This window comes from Halyomorpha halys, unplaced genomic scaffold, assembly GCF_000696795.3.
Source record: "Halyomorpha halys isolate HHAL.00 unplaced genomic scaffold, Hhal_1.1 Scaffold602.1, whole genome shotgun sequence".
Taxonomy (NCBI): Eukaryota; Metazoa; Arthropoda; class Insecta; order Hemiptera; family Pentatomidae; genus Halyomorpha; species Halyomorpha halys.
Window position 1 is genome coordinate 500,927 of NW_027105306.1, and position 13,833 is coordinate 514,759.

Here is a 13,833-nt window from a genome sequence, read left to right on the forward strand (position 1 = left end):
AAAATAAGATGGCCTCGTGACCTTATATTGTAAAATGTTTTTAGAGTTCTACTACTGAGTAGTCTCTCTACATGCTGTATCATATCATTATCATTATGTCATTATGATCAAATTTACTTGTTGGATTTTTTATACAGTTGTAAATATCAATAAATAAATATTAAAAAAAATCGTAAAAAAAAAAAATAAAAAATGCTATATATAAGCTTTAATTACTTATCCAAATATTTCAAAACGAATTGAGTTTTCTGTATTCTCATCCCTCGGCGCCGTTTCTTGCTCGAAATGCAAATACGAGATACTCCCGTATACGATACGCCTCGCAAAACACGGAACAAATTCTCCAGGCGTGGATTTATTTTTGTAGTGAATTTATTTAGATGATTTATAGTATGTATTATTTAGATCGGTTAAGTTATCAGAGGATCCCAACGTAAAAAAAGATGTGGTGTTGCACGATACAACGTTCTCATACCACCCTACATACACCCTTAAGTTTTGTAATAATATATTTCGCTCCACTTATACTTCAAATAGTCTGCTAAGCTATCGTCTTGAACAGCCCTTATATAGCCCTACAAAGTGGACTATTTTGTTACTTTTGACCGCAACCCATCCTCTTCATGTTTTAAATTACACGGTCAACTATTTATACATATAATTAAATTTATATATTTTAAATTATTTTACCAGGTCAATAAATGAAGTAGATACTAAACCTGGTACATAAATGGACCTGATCCAAACGTTTTTTATTACAGTTAATAGTTCATTCATTTTTAATTTGGTTTTTCAACGTCAGGAAAAGACAAAAAATGTTAAAATATCGGAGGATTGTCAGTAATGGAAGAGGAGGCAAGGTTAGAAACTAGTGGGTTTGGGTGGTTAGGGAGTTTATTATGGAAGGAATGATATCTGGTTTGGGCTAGATTGGTTACATATGGAACATTAAGATCTTTATGTATGATTTTATTTGTGACAAAGTAAAAAAGGAGTCTAAATGAAATTTCTTCATCGATAGATGAAAACTACTATTCCTAAGAAGGTAAAGGTCATATACTACTTTATATTACAATTATTAAGCTTTAATTTGAGTGCTAATAGACATTTGTACGTCGAATGGTCATTGAGATATAGTCCATATCACTAACTACTAATCTTTCAGTACATTTCTTTGAAATATTGCTTTTTAAAAAGCAATATCTATATAAAATGGAACGTAGGCTAACCTTTCAGAAAATTTATTGGTCTTTAAATAATGTTCTTTTAGATTTTCTAGTGTTGTTAGTTTTTAAGATGCAGAGCTCGGAATGAAAAATTAATGTTTTTCAAGGTTTTTGAAACTGCCACCATTTTTTATTTACCCTACCTATACTTGGCAGACTCATCAGTTTTGACTCTTAATTATACGTAGTTTTGATTAAAGTAATTAAAAATTGGGGTGAGATAACTGTCTTGTTTTCTTCCCGACTCTTGTACTATAAGCCAAAAGAAATTAAATAACAGTAAAAATGTTCCAACTTTTTATTAAGTATACACCGGGAAAAAATTGTACCCAATTGTCTTTTGCACACAGTTTTACATTAGAATCCTTTAAAAGGAAGTAGTTTATGTTTACGTCTTGGTTAAGTTGCCATTTTACTAGTGTATGGCTGGTCCTATTGTGCGGGTTTCAGATTTAGCCTTGGGAGGGTGGATTTGACTTTTATTAGGTGGGCTACCTGGACCACAATGTAAAATGTTGGGAACCTGTCGTTTACCTAGCCCTTCTTCACCTTGTTGGACGACACGAGGGCATTAAATCTATAAACAAACGTATATGTTACTCTTAAAATTTGTTACTTAAGATTATTTATATAAATTAGATTACACATACGGGAACTTCATTCGATAAATGAAACAATATCTGTCTACTAGGAGATGAGTAATCGTTGATATAGCCTTACCAGCTATGTTAGGGCCCGTATCAATCATAACCAACCGGTGCCACCAGTAAAAAGAAAAAACCGACGTCCCCTCGGAATCAACATGAGACTGTTTTTACTGAACGGAGAGATAACATGGAGGGTGACTGGTCGCTTGACGATGGCCTGGACAAAGAGGAAGCTATTGACAAGTTGAGCCTTTAATCTCAAAGCCAGTGATTGATTATGTCTCCAGTGACAAGGAATAAGTTAGGAGTTGGTCGCGCTCTCCTTGCGTCCGCCGCTTCTTCCAGAGTCCCAGGCAGTTGATGTAGAATTTCGTAATTGCAAATCAGGTTAATTGAAATGTCAAAGTTAACGTGTAATGGAAATAAGTTAGCTCGATAGTGGGGTGCCAATATTCCTGATAATGTCCGCCAAGATGGCTCCTTCCACCGCAAGGTCAGCCTAGACGCAATTCTCCCACCTACGTCTCGATTATCTTCTGACAAGTTACACGGCTCCGTGCTTGTTAACGTTTTAGGTGATTGTTCATTATTAACCCTGGCAATTTTAGATGCCCAATTTCAACCATCGCGACTCTCATCTACTATTCTGTGTTGTGCAGTATATTTCTGAATTCTCCAGTCAATTTTTTTTTTTTATCAAATATTCTGAGCAATATTTTTTTTTTTTTTTTTTTAAGGCATTGTTTTTCCTTTAATTTAAGAAGGCATGTTCAGCTCTTCAGGACTTCAGATAACTAACTTATGGTAATTCTAACTTTGAGATTTATAGAGTCGACGCAAACAGTTATTTTGCATCTCAAAAATTGCAATTCATGCCCGCTTTTAATGTTTATTTTATTTCTTCTTGAATTTTGTTTAAAAATATTAAATTACTAAAATTTGATGTATATGCTGAAATTAATCGGAACATCATATTAAATTAATTTATTCTTTCTTAATCTCATATTATCATTAAGTAGACATTAGATATTTAATCTGGTACTATTTTTTTTCATTGTTTAGATTGTACTTTATATATTATACTTATAGCTTGTTTATTATGTCGGTTCCATGTAATTGTCATGTTTAACTATTTAAAATACACAAACTATATAAATAATAAATACTAATCAACATATGCACCGTATCCATCCCTTTATCTTGTGGCATTTTAGAGTTATAGGAGACTTCAGCAAGTAACAGACTCACTTGCTGTTCATATATGTATTTCATTCTAAATATTCTTTAAAAACCTTGTAATGTAAAATGTATATAATATTGCTTAAGCATGTTCATAATGTTATATTTAGTTAACTTGTATTACAAGAATAAAGTTTCCTAAAATATTTACTAAAATAGGAACTAACTATTTCGATTTAGTAATTTTAAAATTACTAAGTAATATCAACTCCCAAAACTGGCATTAATTTCTAACGATTTAAGTGGAATGTAATGTTTTCAGTTAATAATAAATATTATGGAGAAAATAAGTGATTGTTAAGAAGGATGTTTTGATTATTTGGAACATACTTGCAAAAAAAAAGTTTTAAAGAAAATTTTATATATAATATAAGAAATTTTTATATAGCTTTCCAATTGCAATTTATTTCAGGCTTGAGTTAATTATATGAATCTGTAGATTCTTGTAATTTTTAAGAAGTTTATAATTTAGGAGAATATTATAATTTTTTTTTTCAAAAAATTTTAAGTTTATATTAAGACTATAGGAAATCGGAAATAATACAAACATTATTTACATAGAGAGAAATGCTTTACTGAGCTATGTTGCCCAAATACATTAAGTTGCTGCAATACACAGCACAGCAATATCAATCCAATCATGGATTGGACATATATACAATGCATATATTTACATGCTATAACAGTAATTTCCCCCTCCCTACCTTTTCCTTTTACAATTAATACTATTCTACCCACTAAATAAACATAGTTTATTTTATTTTTTTTAACAATGCCATTCCATTTGTCAAAATTTATTCTTCCTAACTCACCCTCTCCAGTGATCCGCTACCCACGTTCAATCCGTTAAACAAATTAAACGAATTGATCATTAGATAGCAATATAAAATCAAATCAAAGTCATAATTGTCACAGCAATAGATCAGTTTACAGAAAAACAAATAAATAAATAAATTTTAAGAAACTAACTAATATATAGATTTTTAAAAAACAAAACAAAAAGTTGGTTAGAGGAATACTTAAATGAAGAAATAAGCTAAAAGAAATAATTTAATGAATAAATAAGTTAAGGGAATAAATAAGTTAAAACACAAATCGACAGATCAAAAAAAAAAAAAAAATGTATAAATAGAACTAAACATTTCCGTGATAATCATCAATTTTACTTTTCATTATTTCTATTTATTTTTTCACTTAAATGTTTAATAAGTAGTAAAGAAAGATCAATTGTATATTTTTTTTAGTAATTATATTTTGTTTAATAAAAACTTAATTGAAATAAAAATTAAGACTATCTTATCCACACATAATCTAAGTTTAGAAAGTAAGACAAAATAAAAAGAAAAAACCTAAACGTCGTTTTTCCTTCTTAAAATATAAATTATTAAAATTTGCTAAAAATTATCTATCAAAACTTTTTAATATTGTTTGTTTATGCGTTCAATTTCCCATCTACATTAAACAAATAAAAATGAATTAAGGAATTAATGTCCGTTACATTCGTCACACAATACGTATTTTTCCTTTTAATGTTTTGCACATTATTGAGTGTTTACTTCCTAAGAAACCCTCACTTTTTCCCTGTTATCCGCTAAATCCGATAAGCTTGTCCAGAATGTATAAATAATATTGTCGATTTATATGTAAATTTCATTATAGTGGTGAAAGCTGTTGGCTGCTCACTATCATAACATTCCTATCAATCTACGTTGCGTAATTCGTATTCATTTTATTAATATTAGTATTTTTTTTGTTAAAATTGCTATATTACTTTTGCTAAAGAACTTTTTTTATAGGATTAACTCCATCCTAAATTTCCTTAGTTCGATTTAAATTGAGTATTGAAGAAGCTAATCCAAGTTAAGTAAGTTAACCCAGACATACGGTATTTTCACCTTGAAAGTTTTAGAAAATTAATGAAAATTTGTTTTTTTGGAAACTGATCCTGAATTTTAAGTATCCTAGATCTCCTATCTTTCTCAAATATATTAACATTTTCTCATAACATTGATGTGTTAAATGGAGAAATATTTCTTTTTACCTTGTTAAAACAATATAACGTATAACATAATTGAGAGTCTGTTACTAGGTCTGTTAAATGGGGAATGACGTCACATAACTCACGAGCTGAGCTCTACACCATTTTATTTCTTGTGTTAGGTTACTTGTTCGTTTGTGTTTTGATTGTCTTAGTATTGTTTTGGACGTTTTTAAACAAGACACTCAGTTGCCAAACTTTCACACTTCTATTTTTCACTTACTTTAGGCATGTTGTAATTAATTATTGAAATCAAAACTTAGAAGTCAACAATAACAAGAAGTTTTGGAAGGAAAGGTTAATAAAGGATAAGGAAAGGCTCTCATGCATTTAACATTTAACATGACTTTAAATTGAGCTGCTCACGATCCTATAACATAGTAACACATTTTACATTTAAGACAATATCATGAATACCCCTACAGGATGAAAACCAAGCATATTTTTTAATCATCGTCAATCTATACCAAATTAGGAAAAAGTACATTCTCCACACTTCTTCTCAAAATTTCAATAAGACCTATTTGATATTAAAGATCTCTTAAGTGTACATTGGTTTTCCAAATATAATTTAATTTAAAATTGTTGAAGTCGTTTTAATCCGAAAACGGTTCTACGTAGGGTCCCTTCTAGTCGGTCAATTTTAACGAAAATGTTATCGTAACATTCAAGGCATACACCTACCCCAAATTATGTAGTTTTAATTGCCTTCGAGATTTTGTTTGTGAGCTAGGCATACGAGAGCACACATAGACACACATCGGTAAGTGAATATGAATATATATAGTACGTGATACTAATACGTTTCGAACTCTTATAAATAAAAATCTCTAAATAAGCAGGATAGAGTATTTTCTGCATGTTTGTTAATTAATTCATCACTGAAGTTCTTTAATGCTGTATATTTCCTGATTTTATCGTGGTTCGTATTATAGTATATTTAACAATAACAATGGATCGATTTTGAGGAACTTTTGGCGTTGTACTTTTTTTTTTTTTTTTTCAAATAACAGAAAACGTATCGATATTACATTTTTTTGTATTGTAAGGCATTGTTGTATATATCACGTATAATGTTCTGAATCGATGTCGTTGGAAATTTGAAGATATGTAATTTTGTGTTCGGAGTCCTTAACATTAATAATTAAATCCTTAATACTAATATGATCTGTATAACTTTTTTTATATATTCTGAAAATATTGTTTCCTCTACGGATTTTTTTCCGTGTTATTTAATAATGTTTTAATAATCAATATATGAACGGATTGACAAATAATTGTTCAGATTGACAAATTATTTCATAGAACAACGTTTGGTCAATAGAAGACATTACTGAACTGTTTTTATTAATATTAATCATAATATTTAATTCATCTATTCATAACAATTTTATTCTATCAATTTGTTTAAAATATTTTTGAATACATTGTTATTTTTATAAAATATGTTATATTTGTTCAGGAGACGAGCAGCAACAGGCTGGTGGAGTGTTCCCCGAAGAACCTTTGAAGCATCGGAAGGAAACGAAGCAATCAAATGCCACAGGTTAGTTCTATTATTAATTTTGTAGCATTTTCAATCTACTAGGCTTTATGATTTCTTTGCATTTCCCAAGATTGTAGAAAGTTCCTTAATCCTATCAGTGAAGTTTATTCAATAAGGATATTAAGAATAGTAAGTTTTAAATCTGGAAACACTAATTCGTTATCCGCTATAAAATTCGTGATTCCGTCAATAATTGAAATAGATAACGTGCCATACTTGGGGCTACCCGTAATGACTCCAGCAATAAGCTTTAAATGTTTTTAATATTTTATTTATGACAATTAATATTTCTCTAGGGCAGCAATAAAAACAAATGTAAACAATAAACAATTTATAATGTGGTAGAATTGGTTTATGGTATAAATTAATTTAATGAACAAATTGTTTAGCTCTAATTGAAAATGGGCATGGACCCGAAACAGTCAGTATGGAATGATAACATAAAAATTTATTTTTAACATAATTTTTTTAATTTCTTGAGACTGGTAATTATTTATTTTATTCAATATTATAGACTAAAATACACATATATGTATTTTAGTCTATGAGGATTGAGTTTTGATTTTTTTTAATAACTATTTTTGCTATATATGCTAAATATAAATATCTAGAAATAACGATAAATAAGAAATTTAATATTTTTATTTTTTCTGGTTGTTTTGTTCTGAAGAAGGTTGAGGTTGTAATATATGGTTGATTTTGTAGTAAACTTACGGTGATCGACATGCGCGTATCAAGTAATTGGAATGATAACCGAATCACTATAAATGTAATTAATTCTAAATCGATAATGGAGAAAACCGCTTGAGGGGGTAACCCTCCGAGACGTATACGAGATGATGTGTATCTAAATTTAGTCCAACTTTTGATAACAGAAGAAGTTGGCGGCTCAAAAAACTAGTTTTGAAAGCATATTTAGCATCAGTTGTAGGGTCACTTTTGTAAAAAAGCGCTTTATAATAAATTCGTTCTTCCGTTGTCCCAAACCCCAATTTTCTTTTTCAGATCCGACTGTGGTCGATGGGACTCAAAGTTTACGTTGTTTACAGTTCAGAGTCGGGATAAGGTCCTAGGTTAGCTCAAGGAGCGGACTGTTAGGTATAAACGTTATTAGCTGTTTTTTTTTATCTCTATTAAGTATAGATGGAATAGTTACATTTCGGTAGATTTGTAAATTAAAAAAAAAATTTGGTTAAACTTTCAAGTAGGTTAGCAAGAATAAATTTGCATTTACACATTATTCAACATCAAACTAACTCAAACTTATGCAAGGTTAGCAATGCTATATCCTACCCTAAACAGAAATTCCAAACTAAAACCAGAAACAACTGATATATTTGAAACAATCCTCAGGCCACTGCTGATGTACGGCTGTGAAGTCTGGGGAGCGGCATCCTTCACGAAAAGGAAAAAACTACAATCTTTTCAAAATAAAGTCCTATGAATCGCAGTTAATGCTCCTTGGTTCATAAGAAATAACCAACGCGAATTACAAATGGAGTGAATAGAGGATTATATCAAAAAACGGTTCATGAAGTTCCACTCCCAGTTAAACCAACGATAGTTAAAGGAGCAGTGACCTACAACCTGGGAAACCCAACCTCAACCCGAAGACTGAAGCCCAGACTGCTGCAAGACATTCTTTTATAAATTTTTAATAAATATAAAATTAATTCATAGTCGCAGAACCTCTATTTACTTATTATTATTTTTTATTTTTTTCCCTATCTTTTCTTCTCTCTTCCCTTTTTCAAATTAACTTGTTTCTTTTTACTATTAGAAGACAATTGTTTTTTTTATTTAAGTGTACCAAAATCATTATTTTTTGTTATTAATTTTACTTTCCTCTTTTATTAAGAAGCATTATTCTTATCTATTTATTTTAATATTATTTTTTTTCTTTTAATAAGAACATTTTATATAGTTAGGGGTGTCATTTGTATGATTTATACCCCCTCATAATCGACTGTTAAAAATATATATAATATAAGTTATATCAACCATGTAAGGCCCACCAGGGCGATCTGGTATAAAAATAAAATAAAAAAATACACATTATTCCGGTATACAACATACTATTTTATAACATGGACGATTCTTATAAAATTTCACACAGGTGTATAAGTACAGGACCTCATAGATGTTAAAATTTACTGCAATACTCGTCTTTTAATTACAGAGCTATTAAGTTCTCACGAAATGAGCTTAACACACATTTTGGTATTGCTGTATGAGCTTTCCTGTAGCTAGAGATTTGGGAATTGTGTAATTTTACAGTAAATTCCATGAGCTTTCATATGATACATTGCATAAATTAAGATAATTAAGTTAAATTGCTAAAACCACAAGTATCTAGTCGCTACTTAAAAATGACAATGTAATATGTTTTCCACATTAACAAATTTAATGCTGCGATAATAATGGATCAGCAATAGTTAATTGAAAGCCATAAATTGCAATCGAAATGAAAAGGTCGGGCGGATCGATGCTAGGAACCCGCATAAGAGGGAACAGCTGGGAAAATAAAATAGAGCCACTCCACATGGGCTAGGGATGTGGGGGTTCAATTCCTTTGTGTGGGGGGAAACATTCCCTTCCTCGTCGATATTTCATGGTTCATAATCCTACTTACTGGTAATGACGTTTCCCAGTGAAGTTCCCTCTTTGTATTAACTAAAATAGAGTATGTCCGGAATAGATGCACCATGTTTTTCCTTAAAATAAGTTTCTTCTAACTCGTAGTCATCAAAAGGAGTGACATGATATCAGTAAGATTAATCAGAAAAAAATAATTTCTGTATATCAATATCATTTTTAACTCCAGATCATAAACTAAGAACAAATTGGAAGTGGCAACAGATTTGTGAAGGAAATTAAAATATTGAATATTGTGATGTAACTATCAACCCCATTTGAATTATGGGAATCTACAAGAGGATACTCTATGAGAACAATGATTTCAAAGAGAATTATCTAGCTTTATTTAACGTTGAAGAATTTAGTTAATCAATTGTTTGTAAAATTTAATAAACATGTCTGATTTTTCAATTGCTTAATCATTTTAATATACTAATTTCGTATCGTAGTTTCTTATACATAATGAGGCATCTATAAAATTTTGTGAATTTTAGCTTGACAAAGTACGATTTCGTTTTGAAATAAGAAATTACAAACTAAAATTATTAAACTCGATAGTACAAGAGATTCTGTTTCATGAATTGTATAAGTGCTTACTTTTATGTCAAGTACAATGCTTAGTTCACTTGTAATATCGAAGTACTAGTTAACTAGTTGAGGTTATTAATTGTGTTGTCGAATTTGTTATTAATTAATTCATTTCATTTCTTTAAAAATGTTAGACGATTTATTGTTCGGAAGAACAAGTTAGTCATTATGTCCTTGAACAGAACATTCATCGTAGAAAAAGTTATAGAATTAGAAACATTGAAGAGTTCAAAAACTACGAAAAAATTGTGCAAACAAAGAAATGATTCCAATTGACTGCATGCAATAATTGACTGCATAATACTCAGCTTTGTACGAGCTGACAGACACTGTGGATTGTTTTATAGATCATCATTGAATAGCATTTTTATGAATTTTAATTACATAACTTGAGATCTTCTCTATCATCAATGCCAATCCCATAATTGACATCTACAAAAAAAAAAAAAAAAATTTAAAAGGGCCGCACCTAAATTCTTTAAAATTTAGACTGATATATCATTGCCTTGGAGCAGCGAAAACTGATGTCAATTTTTAGAAGTTTTTACGTTGTTTTTCAAGTATTGAACCTTTGGATGTTACAACACTGATCTCAGAAGCCTTATAAGACATTGATTATATTAGACTCCGTCTCATAACCTAACGTTAGAAAGGAGTACGCATATGTCACTTATTTTATTAAGTGACACTTTGATTTTGGCACTTTAAATGTATTCATAACGACTATAAATATCATATATTTATGATATATCATTATGTGATCATATGATTATGTAAGTCGCGGCTCCCTCCTAAATGTTTTGAAGCAAGCTAGAAAAGGAAAAATAATAGTGAACTTATTTGACAAATGATTTCTATCTGGAAACATGCTATAATATTGTTGCGTTAACACCTTCACGGAACACAAGATCACAACAAACTTTTGAAGGGCCAAGATGCATATACATCGATTCTAGGGTAAAAAAGGTAAGATTCAATGAGCACAATTATTCGTCTCTAAAAATAATGGGAGATAAAAAAAATACATGTTCCAAAAATACATATTCTTAATAAAGAAATATGAATATATATGTGAAAATCTAGTTAGTAATTATATGAAGAAAAAAATTATTTAAAGTTATAGTTATATAAAAAAAATATGAAAAATAAAATATATGTAAGTAATGAAATATGTAAGTAAAATAATAGAATGAAATATAATAAAACAAGTTTTATGAAATATCTGATTTTAAAAGGTATTTTGAAGTGGGGCAAATCCGAAATCTCGAGACTAAATAGTATAATTTTTTTATTTGAAAACGTATAGACCAAAATCTCCAACGAACATAGGTTAAGAAAGACCTCTTGTTATTTTATTTAACCCGCTATTTATTAATTAAATTAGATGAGTTTATGAATTCATAGCAAAATATCAGATAAATGTTGGATTATATTATTTAAATTTGTAGATATCATCTAAAAGTATTTTTAGTCATAAATAGCTGAAGTAATGAGAACTAATTGTAGTAATGTCGGTGAAGCTGACTGATTTACTTTCATATTTTTTTTTTTATTATTGACAATATTCAATTAAAGCCATGGAAAAGTTCCGATTATAAACATCTGGTTTATAAAACTGGATTAAAATTGATTCGTTTAATCTCTACTAACTTGGCTTGTTTGCCTCCCTAATTTATAAAATTATTTCTTTTTGATAACAAGTTTAAAATAAACACATTTTATCTCATTATCCATTAATCCCGACAGTGTAATGTCTTCTAAAACAACACATCCTTTATTTAGATAGTTTCTTGTTTTGTTTTTTAATTTTGTGATAAAAATATGCGTACTCATAAAAATTGATACTGGAATGAATTGTGTTATTAAAAAGGTAGAAATAAAAATATTGTATGTAAGGGAGTGAAATTTTTATTTCTGGCTGGAAGAGGAGGGACTGCTAGGGGGTGGATTTTCCCTCTATAGAGGTTAAAGGTCGAGCGGGTAATTCCAGCGTATTTTCTCTTTACTTTCATCACCGCTTGGTGTTAGTTTCCAGAGTGAAGTTTGTTCACTTTGGAACTGTCAATATAAACTTATATGTTATCTCTCTTACTTAACTTATATGTAATATACTCTTGTTATCTCTATTTAATTGGATTTTATTAACTATTAGCCTCGTTAATTTCGCTTAATTGGTGATTGAGAATTAATGGTTCCAATTAGAAGCAATTTATGAGGTTTTGTAATAGTATAGTATTGCTACAAAAATAACGCATTTGAAAAATATTTAATTACTGTTTTAATCGGTTGTTTGTTTAAGTGTGTATTTGTTTGCCATAATACATTCCTTCCTAACTATTAATTTAGAAGATTTATTTACAATATTTTATAAATGATGAGAAAATGGCAGGGGGCGCGGTCAACGAAGAACACAAATAAGTAAGAACTTTTTTATTATATTTCATTCCATTATTTTACTTATATATTTCATTAATTACATATATTTTCTTTCTCACATTTTTTTTATATAACTATAACTATACTTTCTAACTAGATTTTCTCATACATATTGGTATATAACTTTATAGTTTTGCTTATAAGACTTAATATTTCATTTCCTTATTCCTGTTGTTTCACATGCATATTTGTTTACTTACGTATACGTTTTCATTCTCTAATATTCATTTTTCACATATATTTACATACTATATATACTACATACTTATTTTATTTTTGTTCTTTCCTCTTTTTTTAATATTACCTTTTCTCATATAGCTATTCTATTTTTGTCTTTTTATGCTTAGACTATACATTATGTATATACTGTGATTCCTTTTATTGTGGTTGTTATCTCTATTTTTGTTGTTAACCCTAATGAAGGCTTAAAATTCTGGCCGAAACGTTGCCAGTAATAAGTTCTTACTTATTTTCGCTTTTCACGACCGCTCCACCAATCATCTTCTCATTTCTATATATCCACTGCCAGTATTAACTAATCTTTCTGAGTATTTTACATTTGTAATTTATTCATCAGGCACACCTTATCTTACTGAAAAAAACTTTTACTTTTACATATTATCTCCTTTATTTGTTAAATAGAGCGAAAACGCAAGAGTTAAACAAATTAATTTATTTATGTTAATAGAATGTAAATATACTTATATCTGACTATCAAGATACATTGGTATTGATATAGGTATTTGGTGGGGGGAACAAGTCCGGCAAGTGGGCCTCTTGGCCCAACCCCTGGTGGCTACCAGGATTGCCGCCACGTACTAACCAAGGTGGGAGTGTCAAGATTTATTTTTCTGGACCGCCGAAAAATAAATATTAATAACTGCCCCAGGTGGGAATCGAACCCAAAACGTTCCGAACCGAGCGCTCTGGGACCTATGTTACTCCTCTACCTGCACACTCACGTCCCTTATCAAGATAAATAGATCTTTCTTTTTCAATCGGTATTGCAATGGAAACTTTATTGTGTATTATTTCTACTTTGAATATTCATTGTTATAGCAAACCAAGGACAAATCCGTAGATTCGAGTTCTAGAAAACATGTTTTCCCCCCTCTCGTTCAACGGACATATGCACTAATATATCTTAGGAATTTATATTATCAGCCTTGCTTCGTAATTCAGGAAATCACGATGTCAATTCATTTAATTAATTGGGTGTATAAATTAATATAATTAAATTATTATTCTTAGTCTTTTAGTGACGATTTCTAATAATCAATATCATGATCGTGTGATAGGATCGAGATTATGCACACTTTTTTAAACTTTTGTATTTTAAAATCGGCCGTTATGTTGCATGTAACGGAACTTATAAATATCTAAGTTTTCAATTATGAAGGGTCTGTAAAGAAAAAAAAGTAGGTGTTTGTTTTTATCTGTGCTAATGTTGTATTGGGTGTAACTAAGTAATAATAT

General features: G+C 29.6%; 1 protein-coding gene across 1 annotated transcript in view; it reads left to right on the forward strand.

Moving 5' to 3' along the window:
• The window catches only part of wge (winged eye), a gene marked incomplete in the record, with an annotated part of 98,903 nt that overhangs the window by 12,887 nt on the left and 72,183 nt on the right, over positions 1-13,833 (forward strand). Inside the window, 1 exon segment of the mRNA XM_067050322.1 lies at positions 6,613-6,696. Coding sequence (XP_066906423.1) covers positions 6,613-6,696 — 84 coding nt within the window.